Source organism: Filicampus tigris, chromosome 5 (assembly GCF_054856515.1).
Source record: "Filicampus tigris isolate MCC_2025a chromosome 5, RoL_Ftig_1.0, whole genome shotgun sequence".
Taxonomy (NCBI): Eukaryota; Metazoa; Chordata; class Actinopteri; order Syngnathiformes; family Syngnathidae; genus Filicampus; species Filicampus tigris.
The window spans coordinates 16,197,436-16,219,955 of NC_141221.1; the positions used below are offsets into that span (position 1 = coordinate 16,197,436).

General features: G+C 41.3%; 1 protein-coding gene across 2 annotated transcripts in view; it reads left to right on the top strand.

Annotated features, from left to right (window-relative positions):
• The first annotated feature begins 2,056 nt into the window (after positions 1 to 2,056).
• kremen1 (kringle containing transmembrane protein 1) overlaps positions 2,057 to 22,520 on the top strand; it is a 64,319-nt gene continuing 43,855 nt past the window's right edge. For both annotated transcript variants that reach the window (XM_086030677.1, XM_086030678.1), the window contains exon 1: positions 2,057 to 2,276. In XM_086030677.1, coding sequence (XP_085886803.1) covers positions 2,192 to 2,276 — 85 coding nt within the window. In that variant the 5' untranslated portion in view covers positions 2,057 to 2,191. The remainder of the gene's footprint in view (positions 2,277 to 22,520) is intronic.

A 22,520-nucleotide genomic window follows, 5' to 3' on the forward strand; every position in this document is an offset into this window, starting at 1 on the left:
GATCGAGACACTGTACGAATGCTCATTGCTCAACCTCAAGGAATGCTGGTCTTTGTAGTACAGGAAGTGCTTGTTTGCGGAAGTGCGGTGATTGGCGCGCAACCACTGCAAATACCCAGGCAGAGGTAAACAGGCTCAGAGACGTGGCACAAAAGCACACTTTTGGAGTCAGCAGGAAACCGGCTGCTTCATTCATGTGGTGAGTGACATGAATATCTAGTGTTTTATTGACAGTTGAAAGTAACAAGCGGAAATGACGTCCATTTCACTCATGATGTCGCCGTACACAGTGGGTTATTCAAATGCCGGAGCAACTCTGTACGCTAAATCATGTAAATGGGATATTCAGAATGTTTCCGAAATCGGAATTTTGACTTTAACCTGAATATTGACTGCATGTAAACGTAGTGAATATGGTGCTGGGGACAAACTGGAGGAGGAGGCACGGGCGTCGTAAAATCGAAACGTCGTAGGTCGCGTACGTCATAATACGAGGACTGCCTGTATATACACACCCACACCCACACACACACTCATAATACAAGCAGGAACAAAAGCAACATATAGAATTGAGAAGAATTGAGAGGCTTGTGTGTCATTGTTCTTTTTAGATATGATAATCGGTTTCATTTATGATATCAATTAACTGCTACAGGGAACACAACAGTTTATTTCTGCCTGTAACAAAAACATTTTCAACTCATTTTCAACAGGCTTTGAAATAACAGAGTTGATGTCTATCTGAGTCTTAAGATGAACTATTTATTTTTCAAAGTCACAGAGAGCCACAGCAGATGTATGAATGGATGAAAGAGATTCTAGGCGTGCTGGGCATTGTTCTGGATATGCGTGAATTTGATTCCGCGGAACCCTGACTGTGGATGGTATACTAAAGAATGACCCACACAAGCACGGACACCCCTCACCCAGTGTTGTGTCACTCTAGGCCACCCCACCCAAAAAATTACTGGCTATGTCCCTGCTCATTAAGTCCATACCTCTGAGACTGCCAGCTGTTAGAAAAGCCAGAGATTGTGAAACAAAATACTAGTGGTGTGTTGAAATGTTTGTTTGATGTTTTTTTTTTTTCATAATTTATCCTCAGAATTAAGTGATTCCATGTTTGTTTCCCTCTGTTTGGTCTAGACAAGTAATTGTTACTGGCTACTACTTTATTTTCTAGATTTCTTGCAGTGTTTCTCATTGCCAGAAAGCTGCCATTTGAAATGACTAAAGTTTTGTGAAGTCTACAAATTTGAACAACCGAATGAACATCTGAGACTGCTGATTCCATAATTTTTGCCAGGGGTTGTATTCTGGTTCCCCATCTTACACAGTTTTGGGTTGGCCAAGGCCATCTCAGGGGGTCTGTAAAACAAACCTTAAAAACACATTCTCAACATCCATTTTTATATTGAATAAAATTTGCACACATGCGCACACACATACATCTAAAACATGAGACACACCAATTACAAATATACAGACAAAGTAATAGCTACAATATAAATAATAATAATACTAAATTACATTAAGCTGTAATTTTTGTTGTGTAGCTTTAGCAATCCTTCAATAGCTTGTCCCCTGGCGGCTCGCCAGTTTCCCTTTAAATTTTTTATTTTTTTACAAACCACAAAAATTCTCCAGAAAATCACGATAAACATTCATTATATGTTCCCTATGGAGAACAGTGGGAAATGTGGGAAAAAAATTCCAGAAAAATCGGAAAATACCCAAATATGTCCTGACACCTTAGGGGTGTTCAATCTTCAATCTTATTTCAGGGGAGCTGTGGCGGCAGTGCCTCCCCGGCCTTCCTCTAGCTCCGCCATGTGGTGCAGAGAGACTTTTTTAATTTAAAATATGTGCCTTGGGCTGACTGAAGGTTGGGAAAGACTGGTCTAAACAAGCACTTTGTGTGAGTTTCTACACTTGACTAACCTGCAGCTCCGTCCAAACCTCCTCTGCTTCCTCCTCCGCGCAGGTTGCAAGTGTTTGGCTGGGTTTCCTGTCACATGGCCTGGAAATCAGATCCCTCCGCGCTGCTATCGAGTTCCCCCCCCTCCCCACTTCCTCCGCCACCCCTCCGCTAGAAGGCTGCCGGCTGGTTTCACGGACTTCCAGAGTAGAGCGCGAGAGCCGAGCCGAGAGCTGAGCCTAGCCCGCCTCAACCTCCACCTCACCTGGGACCATGGACTCGTGCACCGCCGCCTCCTCGCTGCTCCTGGCCGGCTTCTTCTTCCTTTCTTCCGCCTCGCTCTCTCATTTCGACACCGGTGAGTGCGTCCACAACCTGTTGTCTTTATTCTCCTCTTTTCTTCTCTTTCGTCATCTTCTTGTCTTCGTCTTCGTCGGTTATTTCTTGATCTTGTTCTCGCGTCTGCGAACTTTGCTCCGTCCCGGTGCCCCAAGAAAGCTTCGCTCCGATACCCGGCGAAAGCTTCTCTCCGGCAGACACACGCAGCGATGTTTTCCCCCATGAGCGACAACCTCCAAACGGCACCGCAAATTACTATACCGCACTTAATATGCCATATCTATAAGAATATGTTGTCTTATTGTTGGATGTTGTGTGGAAAATTAGCGTTTTATTTGGTGTTTCTGTCCAAAATTACTCTATTCCAAACAGCATCCGATGTGCACTGAGCCTCCTGTTGCGTTGAAATGATTGAACATGCGCACATTTTGGGATCACAATAAGGAATTTACACGCATATATTCAAAAATGTCCCTAGTCTGGATATTAAATTGTGAATCACAGTTGATTTGTGACTCTGTAAATGTTGATGATGTCCCCATTTTGGGACAAATATTGACATTTTACAGCCATAAATTCAAAGATGTACTTTATTAATGTAAATGAGAATTATGACTCAGGGTTTGTTGGAAATGCCCTAATTTGGGGATAAATATGAGTAACATTCAAAATGCAAATCTTCCAGTAGATAAGGTCTGCATTACAGACAGGTCAGTATTTTTGCCATCAAAACACAATTTCAGGTGTTTGTAGCATAACATGGCTTAGTTTATTTGTGACACAGATACCAACGTTCCTACAGTCTGATTGAAATGTGAATTTTTAACCTAATTATGACTATGGATTTATTGAAATGTTAGGTATGAATCTTGTAATTATAACCAGAAAAGACAAGTGACACCTTTTAATAATACACCTACAACATGTGTTTACCCCTAATTTGATGCAAAAACCTAAGTTTAGGTGTTTGTAGCCTAATATCAAAGTTTTTTTTTTCTTCAGTGTCCTTAAATGTGACCAGACTGGGTTGATTTAAATGTGAAAGTCAACGGATTTATGACTTGGAATTCTTGAAAATGCTGAAACTGAAATATGACAGCTTTAGTTAGGCACATATGATTGTGTTACAAAATAATGCTAATGATGGCTAATAACATTAGAAAAACATCATTTTGGATGCACTGTTTATAGCGATATTATTTACTTTAAATGGGATACAGGCATGTATGCTCTGAATTTGTGGATTTAAATGTGACTTTTAACTGATTTATGACTAAATGTGAACATTTGGCAGGAGTCTTGTCAATGCGACCAGTAAAGTCTTTGTCCAGACATGTGACATGATTTATGAATGCATATAAAATCTTATGTTTGCTTGTAATTATGTTACAAACACATATTTTGGGGTGTTTATAGCACAATTTCATGTACTTCGTATCAGACACAGTCAACTATCTACTCTGTTGATTTAAATGTAAGTTTGAACTGATTTGTTACTGTGAAACTCTTGAAAATAACAAAATCTTGGATAAATGTAGGAAGAGTCATCTTTAGATAGAAGAATTTTTAATAAGACATATAGAACTCTGATTTTCATCTAATTGTCTTACCCGGAAATATCTTTTAGTGTGAATAGCGCAGTATCATCTACTCATATGTCATCCGGGCAATAAGCATGATTTGAATGTGATTTTTAACTGATTTATGACTTTGGAACTCTCAATTGCAGAAATTTGAGCATATGTCGGTCTATCGCAAAATATCATTTTTATATGCGTTACAGTCAACTATAATATGCTTCAATTAAATCTAAGAAAAGGTGAATGGGATCTATGGTTTGTAGTTTTTTTTAATAACAATCACAATGAAATCCAGCATAGCTTTAATAGGTTCTTGCCACACTTTGTCCCTGGGTTGCAATTTTCGGATTTATCGAGCGGCAATTCGTGAACATGCCTTAAATTTGGAATAAAAGGTCTGTTGTTGATATTATTAAAGATGAAACGATTAATTGAAAAAAAAGAAAATCCAAGCAAAATCTCCACCTTGTAGCATCGCAGTGATACTTTTGCCGCACGAACTAATGCCAGGAGGAAAGAGTGCGTAAAGAACGTGCCCAACATTTTGAATTGCTTTATTGCACAAATGGCAACAAAAATAAACACGTCTTAAGCACACACGAGCTGCTATGGCTGCAAGTGACGCCCAGGGACAAAACGCGCAAACAAGCTAAAAACAGTCAAATACACTCAGCTGCGTTGGCACACACGTCATTCACCAGGCCCCGCCCTTTAAAGCCACACACACTCCAAGTCACTGATATTACAGTGTAGACCGCCAGAATGGCGGCCCCAAGTGGACAAAAATAATACCTCCCTCACGTGCATATTTTGTATTGGTATTGATGTTGAATAATGCTGAATTAATTTATATCTGATTATTCAATGGGATAATAGGTAGAATAATCGGCTCTAAAAATCTTTGGTACCTGCAGCTGTAGTAGTGATGTTTCAAAAACATCATTTTCATTGTCTCAGGCTCCTTAACATTATATTTGAAGTGGTTAGAATGTGTAATCAAGCCACCAGACGACCTAGACTGACCTTGAATTGGAGCCAGTGCACACGTGCTCCGGTACTGCGTTGCAATGCAATGCAAATAAGTGTTTTTTTTTTGTTTTTTTGTTTTTTTGGTGAAAACGTCTGCCTTCAATTTTTGTATCACACTGAAGCATATGTGCACCTCCCCTGCATACAATATTGGGTCATAACCTCCTCGCAGATATCTAATAACCCCGACCGCACAAACCGAGCCCTGCCTGCTTTTTGCTGTAATTTGTGCCGCCTTTCATGTCCGAAGCGGCAAAAATCCGCAGGCTTTCCTTTTTAATTTTTTTGTCTTCTTAATGACACCCTTTGGGCTTCAAATTAGAGGGTCGACCATCTGGGCTGGTGCGTAACTGCTCCCATGTGTACCTATGTATTAACACAAAGTATTTAAAGCCACGGTATTCCCCCTCATAACACTGAGGGCAGAAAGAGAGGAGGGGGAGTCAGCTGCACGTATTCAACAATCATTTCATGCGTTTACAAGACGTCTTACGATGTAATGACCGCTTTTCATTTGGTCTATTTTGGCCCTGGAAAAAAAGGCCCAAAAAAGTCTTAAGAAACACCCCGTGGAACATCCACCCATTTTGGGCAATGCATGTGGAGACCACATTTGCATATTAAATCACATCTGCCGTTGAAACATGACTGACGACTTGTGTTTGTTTGGATTCCTTTGCTTTCGTGATGTAGTGGAGATAAGTGTTGCAATAACATGTCACGATATTCTCCGGTGCGATGTTATTGCTGACATTGTTTCCTTTTGGGATTCCCCCTCGGATGACCCAAAATGTGAATAGCTCGTTTGAAAAGTGCTCGAATATTGCCATTTTGGGATTGCTCCAATTTTGTTGGGATTTGAAACACAGATACCGTATGTTCCAAATTCAACCCGCGATAGGTGAAAATCCACCTTGAAATGTTTAAAAACATTTAACCTCATTAAAACATCTCAAACCTTTTTTAAAAAAAAATGCATTACTTATTACACAGTTCTCCAAATAAGATGCAAGCAGTGTGCTTTCTTCCAGCTGTTTATTTTGTTACTTCCTGTTGAAGCTTACTGTAAAACCGACACAAAAAACAAAAAAGAAGTACAAATTGTATATTCAAACATTAAAAATGTTCAATCAACCCATCAAACCTTCAAACAACAGCTACCGTAACACACACAGAGCAGCAGGATACAAACAGAGCATACAACGCTAATAATATATTCTACAGTGACTATTAATAGAGCTTAGTAGGGGACCTTCTTTGCCTCTTCTTGCTCCTAATTACGCTGCATGTCTCCCAGTAGACCTCAGTGCTGCCCAACATGCTGTGGCGCAATCTGGCACTGCACTGAAGGCACCCAACTCTGAATTTGGACTTGGGGAAGTCTTAAAAAAATGTCCCAAACTGTCTGTTGCAACTTGTCTCTGGCATTCTTTAAATTATTATTAATCATCATACAGGTGTAAACAAGAAGTTAACCGGCGTTAATATTAACACACTACGGTCTTAAATTAAACTCTGGATTTATTTACATTTGGCAAAAAAATCAGGATACATAAATGATAATAATTATGATTTCCCCCAAAAAGTTTCAAAGTGCCTATATTAATAGTTTGAATAATAAATACATCACAATCTATAATAATAGTTTCAAACTCATTTTACACATCTTATCTCAAAAATAATTGCACATGCGGCAAAGACTCTCTGTCACAACCCAGGCTGAACTCAAGCCCCTTCCAGACAACCTTGTTTCTCAGTAGAAACGATGCAAGTTTTTCAGCGAGTTGCTGGCGAAAGGTCGGACTAAAAAAAATTGAAATAGGTGAATGGGTCGATATTGGATTCGGACGCTATGAGAACCGTGTGCAAAAATATCACATTTAAATGACAGCTCTAGAATGTCCTTTTTTGAAATATATGGGTAAATAAAAACAGCAAATTTTCCCATTGAACATAATCTATTTTATTTTTCAACAAAATATTGAATATTTGATGCATTAAGAAACGTGACCGACTAATGTTAACGTTCTTCTTCTGTTTTGATTCTTAGTAAGTGTCCAACCATTGGTGAGCTATTTTTACAATAGACCCGTTGGTTACTCATGTTGTCCTTGGGCTAACTAGTACCCACTGGCATATTTTTTTTTTCTTTTAGAACAATGCACATTAATCAACAGCGCAAAAATGCATCTTTGTTTGCATTTTCTTTCATTTTGCTCCTTCCTTCCTCTTCTATGCGTAACTGCTCACCCCTCCTCTCTATAGGTGACTAGCGATCCAACGTTGCAAAGATTTAGCCTCGACCGAAGAAATATGTGAACGTAAAGCAGAAGAGGAGCAAAATGATAACTTTGTCTCAGAATTATACGAAACGAGCAGATGGATGGAATAATCAGCATTATAACAAGGCAAAGAATCAACGTTTTCGGCTTCGTTTTCTTCTATTTCCTCACTACTTGCAATGTTTTGTAAAAACTCGCCGTCTTTGGAAGACAAACCTGGATTTTGTACGTGAAAGATTCCTCTCATTCTTCCAGGGATAACGCTAGCGTTGAGCGCGTCACCTCCTGCCTTTCCCCTCCAAGGCTAACACGGTTAGCTAGGGCCCCGTCAAGCAGAGGCCTGCTGAGGAATGCTGACTTGCTCTTTGACAGACGGACGGACTAATTGCTTTGATTGAGATGATGATATTAACGCTAACTTTTCCAAAGTGGACTGCGTGATGTGTTGGGATAGTTTAAGCTACATAGCACATACCGATATTTGTGTCTAATGTGAAGATTTTCTCTCTCTTCCGATCAAACTCCGGGGGGGCCCGATCATCAGATTGTCTCGAAAGATTATCCTGAGATGTGTGTTGTGTTAAGAGACATTTTTCTTACCCAGTCAGCTCGGAAAATGCTCAGGTCATCTCAAGATCACCACAAACAATAAGAGCAGTAAGCACTTTTTTTTTATGACCTCATCATGTATGGCGTCATGTTTTGAAAATCGGTTAAGATGTAAAAATCTGAATGTGCGGACTCTGCTTAACCCTCACGTAAGACTGTTGGTTACAGTTTGGCTCATTATTCAGTAAACTGATCTTCAATTATGGCGTATTTGTAGTCCTCCATAAAAGCAGACTGATCATCGATGTGTTCAATCAAAACCGTCAATTAAATCAATCAATTATGCTTTTACTACAATCCTCAACAGTTTTGCCTTTTTCTGACTTATTACAGACCAGTCAGTAACTGAAACCAAATCAGTAACTGAATCATGGAAAAATGATGTTTGTCCATTTTCTACACTGTAAAGGGATGGAAAGTAGAACTTTTTGAAATCTGATTAAACGCTTAATCAACAAAATATTCGACATATTAATTGATGATTAAAATAATCCTAGTTTTGAGTGTATTACTTGGCCACAACCAGCAGAGGTGCTGTTGATTCACTCTCAACAACATTAGCTGCATTATATACAAACAATATTTGAAGTAATCAGGCTTAATTGATTGTTTATATCACCTGTAGTTCATCAAATAAATTTAATCAAATGATGTCCGTAGTTTACTGAAAAACTTGACACACATGAATGGTGCTCCATTTTTTTTTTCTATTTTATTTTATTTTTTATTATCGTGACCGGTGAGTTTACATACAATAGCTTCTGAAATTTGAAAAAAAGTTTGCTCTCTTGTGCGCAAAACATGAACTCTTCTTCAACCGGGGGCAGGGCGTGTCCGTTTAAGGTTGCTCAGTCGACGTCTGACTAGAGTTGTCAGTTTGTGCCGGTGTTTGTGTGTGCGTGTGTGTGTTTGCACTGCACGCATGGCGAGACGAGGCAAACACATTTGACTGTCAGCCGAACATGGACACACACGGCAGAGAGAGATCGCATACCAGATGGGAACGTTCATAGTACCTGAAAGGCTACCTTTTAAATGTGGGCCTTTTATTTTCTTCACAGGATGATCAGTGCGCCTCTAATGGAACATATTTACATCATATTTTATATTTGCCCGTTTCACTATATGAATGTCTTTCAAGTTCAACTTGCACTTTCACCATTATGCATACATATTATGCATATCAACGGTTTCGGGTGAATTCGTGAATAGCGATCCGGGAATAGACTGGGGATGATTACAATTTGAAGATTATTCAAGCTACGATTTTATCAGGTGTGTGTATTGTTTGTTGTCTTATCTACCGCATGCTGATAAGCTAACCGGAACTGCAGCAAAACAAACCGCAAATCACTCGCGTGGATTTTCCTCATGCGCTACTGTCATTTCAAAGGGAAATTCATGATCATGTATTGTGGTTCAGGCCTTAATCCCCATTGCAGATGTTAGTAGCAACAACGTTGTGAGGAATTACTAAAGAAGAGAAGTCTGTCTCAAAAGTCTTTCCTTGCGCTTGTTGGCAGAATTCAATAGTGACAAAAGGTCAGCAATGTGATGCGCCGCTCATGCCCATCTACTTCCTGTCGACCCCCGGGCGGATATACCCTTGCGGAGGTCAAGTTTTGCAGGCGACGCCCTCGCTCTGCCGTCCGTGCCAAGGGATCGGGCTGCCTCTCCCTCAGAAAACCGCCGTAGAAATGTACCCGGTTATTACAAGCACAGTGGTGCTTATTATCATGCCGCCGTGACTGTCACGTTCAAAGGCCTGCTTTCATTTGATCACAGTACCTCCCTGCACACTGTACTTGTTTTTTTTTGCCCCCCTTTCCTTTCTTCTGTTTTACATGTCACGCAAATCGCCACCTGCCCACGCTGCTGCTCTGTCAACCCAGTATGCAAAGGAGCACAGGCGAAGCTCCTGTGGCTCCAAACCGCTATTGGCGAGGGTGGTGCGCCAGTTGGTCCCGATGGTGGGATGGACGTGTCCCCAGTGAGATGAAGGCCAAGGCTGGTTTTCATTGAAAGTCTCTTGGTCGGAGAGCCGACAGGAGCAGGGAGCCATAAAGCAACAAGAAGCCACAAAGAGCAGCAAGAAACCGGAAGTGACAAAGGAACAGAAGCCACCAAGGAACTGGAAACCGTAAAGGAAGAAGAAGGAACAGGAAGCCACCAAGGACCTAGAAGGAACCGGAAACCATCAAGGAAGAAGAAGAAACCGGAAACCATCAAGGAAGAAGAAGAAACCGGAAACCATCAAGGAAGAAGGAGAAACAGGAAACCATCAAGGAAGAAGAAGAAACCGGAAACCATAAAGGAAGAAGAAGAAAGCGGAAACCATCAAGAAAGAAGAAGAAACCGGAAAACATAAAGGAAGAAGAAGAAAGCGGAAACCATCAAGGAAGAAGAAGAAACAGGAAGCCACCAAGGACCTTGAAGAAACCGGAAACCCTCAAGGAAGAAGAAGGAACAGGAAGCCACAAATGAGCAAGAAGGAAGAAACAAGGAACCACAAAAGAACAGGAAGCCACAAATAAACAGGAAATAACAAAAATAACAGGAAGGCACCAAGGAACAAAGGCCAGAAGGAACAAAAGGAGCTGGAAGCTACACAGCAACAGGAAAGAACATAAAGGCCGTTTCTCGATGTGAAGAACACGGAGAATGGTCTCGTGAAGTCGCCAACTACGGTCTTCCTTAGAACGTACGTGAGAACGTTCTTCCTCAGCACGCGAGTGGAACGAATGTGCTCTTGTGAACTCAGACCCCGCCCCCACACCATGTTTTTACCGTATACCTTTTCATTTTTTTTTTTTGTCCAGACAGCTGTGGTTTATATAGTACCTGGTACCTGGTCCTTCCTGAGTTTCCCTGACGTAAAAGCGTCACGAGCGAGTAGAACTTGGTGCTTCCCGCAAGTCAACGCGGGATTAAAACTGTCACCAGCCTGGCTCGAACTCAAGTGTCGGTTAAGACCCGCCAGAGAGTTTGCGAATAAGTGCTCAAGTGCTCAAGTACAAATACGTGAGAAATGGACTTAGTGGTCTATGCACCTGTAACGACGTATTTGTGCTTCGTTACTTTCGACAAAGACCTGCAACCGACCTGCAAGACAAGCCTTGTAAATCCTTCGACAAGCTAACGGGATTTTTCCCTCCGCCGCTTTTCGTGGTGTTCCCCTGACGTCTTTTCCGCGTCTGACATTTGCATCGTAACGTGTCGAATCCCAAATGACATTTTGGCCCGTGCCCATCACGCCGTAGCAGGCGAGGAGGCTAAATGGAATAGTCGCCGAAGACGAATGAAACAGCGTAGCGGCTTCTGTTCTTCCATGAATCCTATTAAGTCTCGCTCAAACGATCGCTTTCATGAGCAAGAATCAATTTGGAATGAAATTGGAGAGGAGTCCTTCTCCACAAGATGGTTTATTTGACTTGTGCTTTTTGATGTTGTGTATAATATTATTTTCTAATAATACTGGAGGTCAGATTGTTCGTATTCATTTTAATCAATTTGATTGTAATTCATTAACTAGTAATGTAATTAAAATATGTAGCCCGCAATTGTTTATTTTACTCATATTTTTGTATTTAATAGCATGAAAAAAATTACTTTTTGATTTAAAATAATGTTAATAATAAAATAATGATTGTTTTCTAAATGTATTGTCGCAGTTCTTTAAATTTCGTCATTATCAGTCAATTGTACAAAAAATTTAATTAAGGCTCATTTTTCATGTTAATGAATGTAGTTTTAATTCATGAACCAGTTACTCAATAAAAAAATCACCAAATGAGAATGTTACATGTTTTTTATGCCAAAAAGGTTGATAAAATAATGTATGCATTTTTTTTTATTTTATTGTTTGGAATGAATTGCATGAATCAATTGTTCAATAAAATAAAACAAAACCGTAAATAAGGATTTTACAATTTTTCAATTCTATCATGTACAGGTATAATAAGTTTATTTTTTGTATTTTTTTAAATATATTATATATTAGTATATTATTTACGATAAAACGCTGAGCAAATAATTTAATGAGATAAATGAGTAAAAAATAATTACATTCTAATTAATCAATTTTAGGGGGTGGGAAACTGAATGCCGCATGTTTGACAGGATTCTTGTCAATGTAAATGTTAGGGGGGCCAAATTCCAGAACGACCGCCCTACTTTGCCCACCCTCCGTCTGAAACATTTCCACTGTTTGTGCTCTCTAAGATGTGAAATTTCCCCCCCCCCCAAAAAATCACCTCTGAGCAAGTCTGTATTGCAGCCTCACCCGAGTTTTGCGCACTTTTGATTTATTTTTATATCCTAAGCCCCAAAAGCCTTATGACATTTGGTGTTTGTAGTTTTTTTTTCAGCGCATGCTTTTAATAAATCGCGTGACATTTCAAACATCTTCCACGCTTCTTGCCAATCATTGGTCCAACTTTGGTTGTGAGCAAAAAAAAAAAGCATGTATTTTGTGGTGTCACGCGGAATTCTGACTTCTGAGCGTAAGCAGCAACATATGATGGCGGGATATTAAATTGCTCGTGTGTCAGACATGACCTGTCCGGCGAACTTGACTTTCTTTTTATACGTCCATTATGTTTGGGCCCGGGCCACCGAGGTCTGCACTGTGCTGCGGTAGCGTAATAGGCAGCCACTTTACTGTAAATACACGAGCGAGTCATTTTGCTGCTTTTCGGCCATCTGCTTCACTTTGCGGGCCAAAGACGCACATTTCCTCCGCGCGGGAAAACGCCCACGGACATGGATGCGTGCGACAAACAAGCGGACGCGGGTCAGCGGGTCGAGCAAATGTTGGAACAAAAGGACTGGAGTGAGGCTAAGTGGACCGCAAACACGACAGCAAAGCGATCAAAGAGACAAGAGGCTCTCTATCCCCCCGTAAAGTGGTTTGTTTGGTCACATTAGGGGTTGAACGACTAGATTTTTAATCATCGACCATAATGACATGAAAGTTGATTCAAAGTCCATTAATCGATGATGTCATTGATACTATACTTATTATTAGTACAGTGCTCCACAACCCTTTTCACGCCACAGACTTGTTTCATGTAAAGACATCATTCGACAGACAGGCAAAGAAACAAATAAAATCAGTCGATTAATCGGTGACGTCACTGATATTTTGTCAGCACGGAACAGTGGCCCCCAGTCTTGTTTCTATTTCACTTGTGCTTTTAATGTACTTGAGGATAAACTTGGATATTTTGCAAGTGATCGTACTACTGGTCTGACTTTTGGCCAAATATTTGTAGCGTAGCACCACCGTGTGCCGGACTGTGACAAGTGTTACGATGCAAACGATGTTGTGAAGCAAAAACTTGTATTGTGTCTTGATATTGGTTTTGGTTAAGCTACGGCAACACTGCACATTTCAGAGTCTGTACTTTTTTTTTTCTTTTTTTTTTACTGAAGTACAGCTGAATCGGCACTTCTACTTGGACCAGAGTCCTTGTTTATACACTGTTATCTGTACTTCTACTTCTACTAAGAGGAAGTCAACCCCCCAAAATTCTTAGCAATTGTATGTTCCATGTGCCTTCACTCCTCTTAACATGCCATTTTGATTAATATTGTGTTTGTGGAATATGAGTTAATCAGCAAAATCCACCTGTTTTTAGGCATCTTAGGGGGCGGCCATTTTGCCACTTCTTTAGACTGAAGGACATCACAGTTGTTCAGGTCTCAGGTAGCGACCAATCACAGCTCACCTGTTTTCTGAAACTGAGCCATTATTGGTCGTTATATGAGCCTTGAGCAACTGTGATGTCATTTTCAGTCGACAGCAAGTGGCAAAATGGCCACCCCCTGAGATGGGCAAAAACGGGTGGTGCTTAATTTATAATCCACTTTTGCAATGTTAATCAGAATGCCATGTTTCAATTAGTGGGCCTGCATAGAACATATCGTAGGCGTCGGGCCAAAACCTCATAACTCACATTTTGGTGAATTTATTTATTTTTTTCAAAAATCAATACTGGTCAGTCCACACTGAAATGTTACTATTTCGGAGGTACGAGGTTTTGGCCCGACGCCAGCGATATTCTTGCAACGAAAATTTGGGGGTTGACTTCCCCTATAAGCACAGAGTATGAGCACATTTGCCAGCTCGGTCCAGTGTTGATCCCTGCAGGTGCTTAACTGGACTCATCTCAGTCTTTTAACAAGTCAGCCTTCGTCCTTCGTGTTGACAAGCCAATGACAAACCCTTTGCGACGCAAAGGTTCTGGGCTCAAGAGGGCAAAAATCCAAGTCTTCAGGTGGCCTCCTGTATTGAAGGTCAAGATAAAACCGGCCCGGCTTACAGTCGCAGAGCCTCCTCCCCAGAGCTGGGGGTGGGGGGGTGGTAGAGGGTCATCAGTAGAGTATGACACCCCACCAGGCGGTGGGGTGTCACACTCTACTGATGCCATGAAACAGAATCTGCCGGCCCTCAATGGATCCTCCGTAACTGAGGCCGGTGGGATCCCCCAGCACCCTCCCCCACTCGCCGCCCTTGTCCTTTAACCGAGCCATCTGCTACCCGGTGCCGCTGCTCTTCCCACAGTCACACAAACCACAGTGAAAGGGGATCACTTTCACAGGCCAGATCAGGAATCGGAGACGCTGGCGTTTTAAAAAGGGGTCTGAAAGATTGCCGAGGCCTCTTTAGCGGCCCATTGTGGCGCTGTTATTGTGACTCCGGACACAATAAAAACTCTTTTAGCTGACGTCCACCAGAGATTGGATACGCCGCAAATGGGCGATGTCTTCTTGTTGTGACCGGGCCGCTTAAAATAAAGACGAAAGCAATTAGGAGTCTTGCAAAGCAACAGAAACAAGTTTGCCGTGGAGTAATCCGTCGAACATAAAGTATTTACGCTAAAACATCTCAGCTGGTCTGTGGCTCCCGAGGGAAGAAAAGTCTCCTTTGTTTTTTTTTTTTCTCTGTAGTGTAAGAGTGCAGAACTTGCCGAAACAATCCAAACATGCCTACAGACCATGTTGTTTACATGGGTAGAAACAACAAACACGCTGCGGCTGCTTGCCTGTGATGCATTTGGATGGAGACTCATTGGATTCAGATGGTTGGGCAAACCCAAGTAACACATGGAATAAAACTTGTTTATTTTATTTTTCTTAATATCGTATCTCACTAACTTGCGCAACTCAGCAGATTCGGTTTTGTTCGACAAATAACATATGGCTTCAAGCATTGATTCGAGTGAGTTAGGCCCAATTTCCAGCAACCTTAATGTCGTCAAAGTACCCCAAGGATGAGGAATTATCCTATATTAACTGTAGGCATGGTTCAGTCATTTTACCAAAAGCATAAATCAAATGCACAATTTGGTTCACATTCAGTACAGTAAGGAAACAAAATGAAAGTCAAAGTGCTTTTGTTTAGTGTGTATAGGAACAGATTTAAAATGAAACATCAACGGCTTTATGTCACCTCGACTCAAATTGGAATCACGCCATTCAGGAGCAGAAAATCCCTCGCCACTTGAGCCGTGTAGTCTAACCAAGATAACGTGCAGTCATCCATGGAATGAAGTTCAATTAGTCTACTTGATGTAACTGAAACTGCAGTTAAGAGATAATACCCTAACAAACCCGTTGGTGAAAACACAACAGGAAGTGGCCATTCTCTCCCCAAAAAACAAAACAAAAAACATGTTCAACTTTGCCCTCACTCCCACACAAGCGCGCGCAAAAGACTACTGACAGGAAGTCGCCACAACAGGAAATCACGAATCCGAAGAGCAGCGAGTGTGCTGCAGGCAGGTTGGGCGTGGGCAAATTTGAGGGTCACATTTGATTTTCAGGTCATTTGTTGGTCAAAAAAAAAAAAAAAAAAAAAAGAACAGAGTCCAGATGTGTACATACATTTAAACATTTTTTAATAATAAAAGAAAATTCTGTGTCATATTTAATTCATGTAATTTGAATGAATTAAGTGATTATTTTATGTATGCATTTTAGTAACAATATAATTCATGGTATTTAAAAAAAAAATATTACAATAAGATTTCATTCTGATAACAGATGATACATACAACATGATAATAGAACTTTTTTAATAGAAAATTGACTAATATTTTGAACGTTATTTGCTAAAATGGCCCGGGTCATGCGGGTCACTGATGGTGTAGTGGTACACACGCCTGAGTTGTGTGCGGGCAGCGTGGGGTCGGTTCCCGCTCAGTGACGGTGTCTTGTGTGTGCCCTGCGACTGGCTGGCGACCAGTTTGGGGCGTAGTCCGCCTTTCGCCCGTTGTCAGCTGGGATAGGCTCCAGCACCTCCCCGCGACCCTGTGCAGGATGAGCGCTTTGGAAGATGACTTGACATGGCCTGGGTCATTTGTAATTAATAACAACATAAATCAGTATTTTTTTTTTCTCATTTATAATCAATTTAATAATTGAGCAATTACTTAATGGAATAAATACAAAAGGGTTTATTTCCAAGTATAAAAGTTTATTCTTTACAAGAACAACGTTGTAATTTTCCACGACAAAAAGTACTCATCTCACAAAAATAAAGTCACAATTTTCCAAGATAACGTCAGAATGTTATGATATTATGGTCATGGTTAAACGAGGAAAGACAAAATACAACTTTATGGGATTAATATCAGACCTTTTATTCTGGAAAAGACACTTTCATTTTCTAGATTTAAAAAAAATGACTAAAATTTCAGAAGTAAGACTTGATTCCTGTAGGACAGGGGTCTTCAATCCTGTTTCTCAAGGGCCGCTGTCCTGATGGAAAACAGGCAGGACAGCGGCCCTCGAGGAACAGGACGGAAGACCCCTGCCTAAATAAAACTTTGCACACGGAAATTGCAAGTTATTTTGCGGATCCTCCACACTTTAGATTTTGTTTGGCCCGGAGTCCCGAGACCCCAGTTTGAGAACAGCTGGCTGAAAAGATAGCCGTCAGCACCCGCACCATCAGCCGAACGCCAGCATGCAAAAACATGAGGGGTGGCCAGTTTACTGTTCAAGTCCTCCTGTTCAACTTTGAAACAATGGCTTCAGTGTCTCTCCCCCTTGCCTTTGAGATGACGAGACGAGGCGACGTGATAATGATGCCTGTCAGGCATAAACAAGGAAGATAAAAGCGATGCATTTGATCTGCGGCTGCAGATTTGCCTTTCCCGCACCCGCGCTGGACCGAAATCCCTTTGATTTCTCCCTCCTCCTCCTCCTCGTCCCTGGACCCTGTAATCAGGTCGGACCTCTGCGAACGACACACAAGGATAGTCGCGGTAGTTTGCGGAGGGGGGCTGAACACCGTAAACCCTTGCAACAGAGCACATGTCATTTGCATTCCTCGCATGCCAGCTAAGCGGGATGGAAAACAGGTGTGCTTTGCGTTGTCTGGCTTGACTCTGTCAAAGCTGCTACCTGCTTTGGATGTCAAGGCAGTGCTAGTAAGAGATGTGAGGCTTGGCGGTACAGATCATGAAGTTTTAACGGGTCACGGTCTTTGTTCAAGTCGGGCTGTGAGATGGAGGACAACAGGTCTTGAGTTACGATTTTTAGTGTACAGTGTAGAATAGGCTTTAAGGTAGTCGGATCAGATAAACGCCGTTTTGTCTTCTACAATAATGGTCAATGGCCTTTGTTCCGGTCTCACTCTGAGACGTACGACTGCTGTTGAAGAGCTACGATGGGCATTTTTCTCACGGTTGCGCATCTTCCCTCTCTGACGGCCAACATCGTACAGTGTGGAACTTGGTTTAGGTACGTTATGTGCGAGTGGTGTAGAGGTGTAGACAAGATCAGATAAACTGATACCAAGACGTAGTTCAGGCTTCTACGGTTATGGTCTTTGTTCCTGGTCAAGATCAAATGAACTGAGTACAAGAGCATGCTGAGGTTTCTATGATTGAACATTGTTATACAATAGTGTAAATGTGGAGTATTGTCCCCCATTTGGATCCGAGACAAGACCTGTCAAGAGTGGCTTGGGGACCACCCTACACACCAATGGCAATTCATTTAACCCTTTCATGCACAGCGGTCACTACAGTGGCCAGCTATTTAAAAGTTGCTTTCGCCTATATTAATTAATCTAAATTACAAAAAAATATTTTAACCCTTTCATGCATTAATTGTGATTTGTTTGATATATAAATATTTTTTTTATTAATTAATATAGGCGAAAGCAACTTTTAAATAGCTGTTGACTGTAATGACCACTGTGCATGAAAGAGTTAAATTAACTTAAGAATTAGGCAGGACTTGAGACTGCCCTAAGACAACAGGATGTCAGTCAGACATGCCTTAGCCCAAAAGCAGCACTATAAGGATTACAAGACACTTTAAGGATTCACCATAGTGAGGACATAGAAAAGTTTCTCTGTACAGCGCAGTGTGGACTGGGTGAGAATGGCATCACCGCGGCGACGCCGGTCCCAGACGTACAAAAGGCGCTTCTGTTTGCGCCGGTCTGTAAGTGCCTGTGTCAGATTCTTCCTAAACTACAGCAAAAACAGTCGTTATCAAGGCAGAATTGAACTCTGGCCGAGTTCCCCACGAGTCTTTCATGGACATTGGATGAGGCATTGAACCAACACACCTTCTGTGTCCACTGCTAAAGTGCCGCTGAGCAAGGTTTTGGCTTGACTCTAGGCGTGAATTTTTAATCAAACTCATCTTACTTGACCTTTAAAAACAAGATGATTTGATTTTGAAAAATGCATCAGGAATGCATACTCTATACAGTACATGTACACGTGGCAAAGACTTTCCTACCTTCCACTAACAACCCAGGCTTAAACGTAGCTCCTCCCTGACATACAAATCTTGTTTCTCCAGTAAGTCGAAATGTCTCACATCAACTGTCTTCCTTGAGAATAATTTCTGCTACTAAGTCTGTTCAATAATTGCAGCATGTCCCGCAGGGAAACGCTGTCATGTCTTGTCGGTAGGTTTGTCTGAGATGCACGGAAGCCGACGGATCCTCTTACTTGGACTTAAAACGCCCCCATCGCAGGCCGTTAGCAACATGTCCTGTGTGACAAGTGGTAGATGGCGTTGATATGAAAGGGCGTACGTGATGAGGAGCCCGTATGTTATTTTTTTCTGGATGGGATACGCCTTCGTCAGATGTGTTCCCTTCAAGTTTAGGCTGTTGAGGTGGCAAATGTTCTACTCACACTGCAAAAAATACATTAAATAGTACGTTCACGGCATTAGCGCTGATTCAACCCCTGTACTTAACCAAAAGGTCAGTCACCGAATTGTGAAGATTATTTTTTTACCGTGAGTATTATGCAATGCCCATTTTGATAACAAATTTCTGCACACAAAGTCGTTTTGTAACTTGCTTCCGTTACATGACGCATGTTGTTGTTGTTGAAGCGCTAGCTTGCATTGCCTCGACGGCTATGCTATCAAAACACGAATCACACTGGATATGAATCACAAAAAAATGCTAAACTAACACCAGACTTCACGACTTGACACTTGCACCCAGTCAGCTGAAGTCTAGATTTTGAAATGATGCCACTGCTCTTTAAATCACTGAATGGCTTAGGTCCTGAATGCATTCAAGAAATACTCATGGAATATAAACCCAGTGGGGTTCTGAGGTCAGCAGATTTGGGTCAATTAGTGGACACCAGGCGTTCAAAGCAAAAATGGTGCATCAGCCTTCTATCTGTTATGCTGTACGCGAATGGAATAAGCTGCCAACAGAACTGAAGTTATCCCCAAGTATAAATAAATGTTTTTCAAAACCATGCTTTTTTTCCCCATACCTATGATTAAGGTCTTTTCGAGCACGTTTGCCCTGTACGTTCATTTAGTAATTTTAGTAAACTTTTTATTTCTCTACTTTACTTTTAAATGTCTTCTGTTTTTTAAATGTCTTAAATAATTTTGCCTTTAAAAGTTGTACTTTACATTTAAATGGTACTTTGTGACTATGAGAAGCACATTGAGTTAACTTGTGTATGACATGCGCTATGTACTGTCATTCACAGAGCTGGGCACTTGACCCTTTTTCCCGGCCCGACCGCAACCCGGGTATCCTTCCGTCCTTATTCATAAAAAAGATCGTCCTCTGACCCCGTCTGTCCTCGTCCTTTCAAAGCGCTTCTGTCCTTACGTTCCAAAAATGTTGGCGTGGACTTCAAAAAAACATGCAGTGTACTTGTATGTACGTACATCTAAAAAGTAATCCGTATTTTTACTTGGTTACGTCCCACCACTACTTGCAGTTAACTTTACTGTCCTGGCCTGAGTCTATAACCCGGCTCAATTGTCAAGTGAAGTGCTCGCTGCATTGGAGGTAGTCATTTATATTGTGGCTTAACAATGCGCGCCATCATAAAAGCGCTCATTGTCTTCCTTCGCTGTCTTTCTTTTTGAAGTCTCCCCTTGCTATCACTTTGTCTTTCACGGTCCCTCCCCAGTCTGCTCGTGCTTTTAATCTCTTATGGATTCCGTCCCAGGAATGGGAAGTGTGCACACTGGACCATGAAGCCTAGTAGTTAGTAGTTGATCCCTGTTTTCTTTCGACACTTGGAACCAATAAGGTCCAAGATGTTCTGGAAGGTTGTTCAACCTGTGATTTTTTGGATTCCCCCCCAAATTTGGGGTCATGGGAGCAGAAGTGGTCAATTACAGGGTCATTAAGTTTTTAGTGTTGTTACAGGTATTGTCTTATGTAACATTTTTAATTAAGACGTGTGCGAACCACTGCTCGTGTTAAAATGTTTAAACGGGATTAACTGAAACTGCTTTTTTTTTGTTTTCTTTCTCATCTGTTCTTGTTCTCATTCTTAAATTCTTTTGCGTCTCGTGTTTTGCGTATGTCCTTACATATTTTCTCCTTAGATTCCAAATGATTTCGCTTCTTACTTTCTCCTCATGTTTTTGTGTCTTCTTCTTCCCATTCTTGGGTGATTTTTCTTCAAGCACTCATCTTACATTTTTCTTCTTAAGTTCTTTTTCCTCTTTACATTATCTTTTGTTCTTCGTAGGTTAATTTTCTTTCATTGTCCTTGTAGTGTTCTTCTTACGGTTTTTCTTCACATTCTGAAGTTTCTCCTTTATTCTTCCTTTGTTCGTTTTACTCTTATATTCTCCAAACAACGCTGTCACGCATTTTTGCATCTTGTGTTTTTTCTGTCATTCTCAAGTTCCTTTTCTTTGTACGTTCATCTTACATTTTTCTTTTATTTTTTTGTCATTACGTTCCCATCTGTTCTCCTTAAATTCATAGTCTTCTTATGTTCTCCTTATGTTGTTCCTCTATTCTCTTGCTTATGTTCTTGTTTGCGCTTTTGTCTTTGGACAGGCTTATATTTTTCTTGTTAAATTATTTTCCTTATCTTCTTGTATCCTGTGTCGGTTCTTTTTTTTTTTTGATCGGTTCATCTTACATTCTTGTTCTTCTCACCTCCCTTTGATGCCTCTTGAACGAAGGCCTTTCAATCTTCTCGTAATTACTAACACCCCTAAAGAAAGAAAAAAAATCACATTCCAAATTGTGGGGGGTTGACTCTAGTGTATATGAAACCTTGGCTCCAGCAAAGACAGCTGTAAAAGATGACGTCTTTTCCGGCATTTGGAAAAAAAAAAATTGTGTCTTGTTGGCTTGTGTTGAAACTGGACTGTAGGAGATGCTTCAGCGGGACGTAATCGAACGTGACACACATCAAGTTAAATGGTCCTTACTGTCAATATTTGGATGGCCTCCTCAGGGTTGCTGTCTGATTGCCTCGTACGTCATTGTCGGAGTCTACGGCCTATCAGTCAGTGCCTAAACTTTTGCCAACTGAAAAGCCAAAAATGGTCCCTCCTCGTTCCAGTCCTGTCTGGACACAAAAGGTGTTTCCATATGTTGATGTCCTGCTGATTGCCCAGCCCCATAATGTGAGCAAAAAAAAGGTTTGACAAGGAACTTCAAAAACAAACGCTAATGGCGGAGCATTTAGCTTAGCTCCAGCTATAGCTCTGGCAGGTTAGATTATTTCTAGTACCCGGCTAAATAACAGGGGCCCCATTTTTATAGGTGCTGCCCTGCAACTTTTGGCAAGGAGTCCTGTGGGTAAAGCGGGGAGCTTGTATGGTGAGGAATCAGGGCAGGAAGTGCGGCTCTAGCCCAGGCTATTTCGGGCTTGAATGAGGTCCTGGTTTATAGTCCAGTTATCTGGGGGGGGGGGAGGCTGAAACCTTATGACAAAGGCATTAAAAGCAACGAGGGACTGTAAAATCCCTTTAAGGAGTCATTGACCGAAAAATTAGCCGGTCAGCAGGCATCTGTTCCCCCCCCCCCTTTTGATTTGCACTCTCACTGACCCTCTTGCTCCAGGGTGCTGCGGATAAAATACGAGAGAGTGAGAGAGAGAAGCAAGGTGAGGACCACCATCACCACCTCCTCCCTCATCCACTCTGACATATTAATGCCTACAGCCTCCATGCAATGTTTGGTCAAGCTCTGACCTTGTGGGATTGACTTATTAACGTATTAGTTTTATTGCATGTAATCAAACTTTGCTGTCAAACCCCACACCCACACAATACGGAAAATTGAAATTCCTGGCAGTTTAGCGTAGCCCATCTGTCCGTGATACATAATTCAATTTGGGTAGCGATCAGACAAAATCTCAAAGTTCTTTGAAGGACCCCTGGAATCGGCCATAATGATAAAATACTTTCTGTGTCTCTCTAGAAGGCGTAATTCTAGAGGCTGCTACTACAAAATCGGAAGCTTCAAACCAAACTGGTAGATTTTCCTGTGTG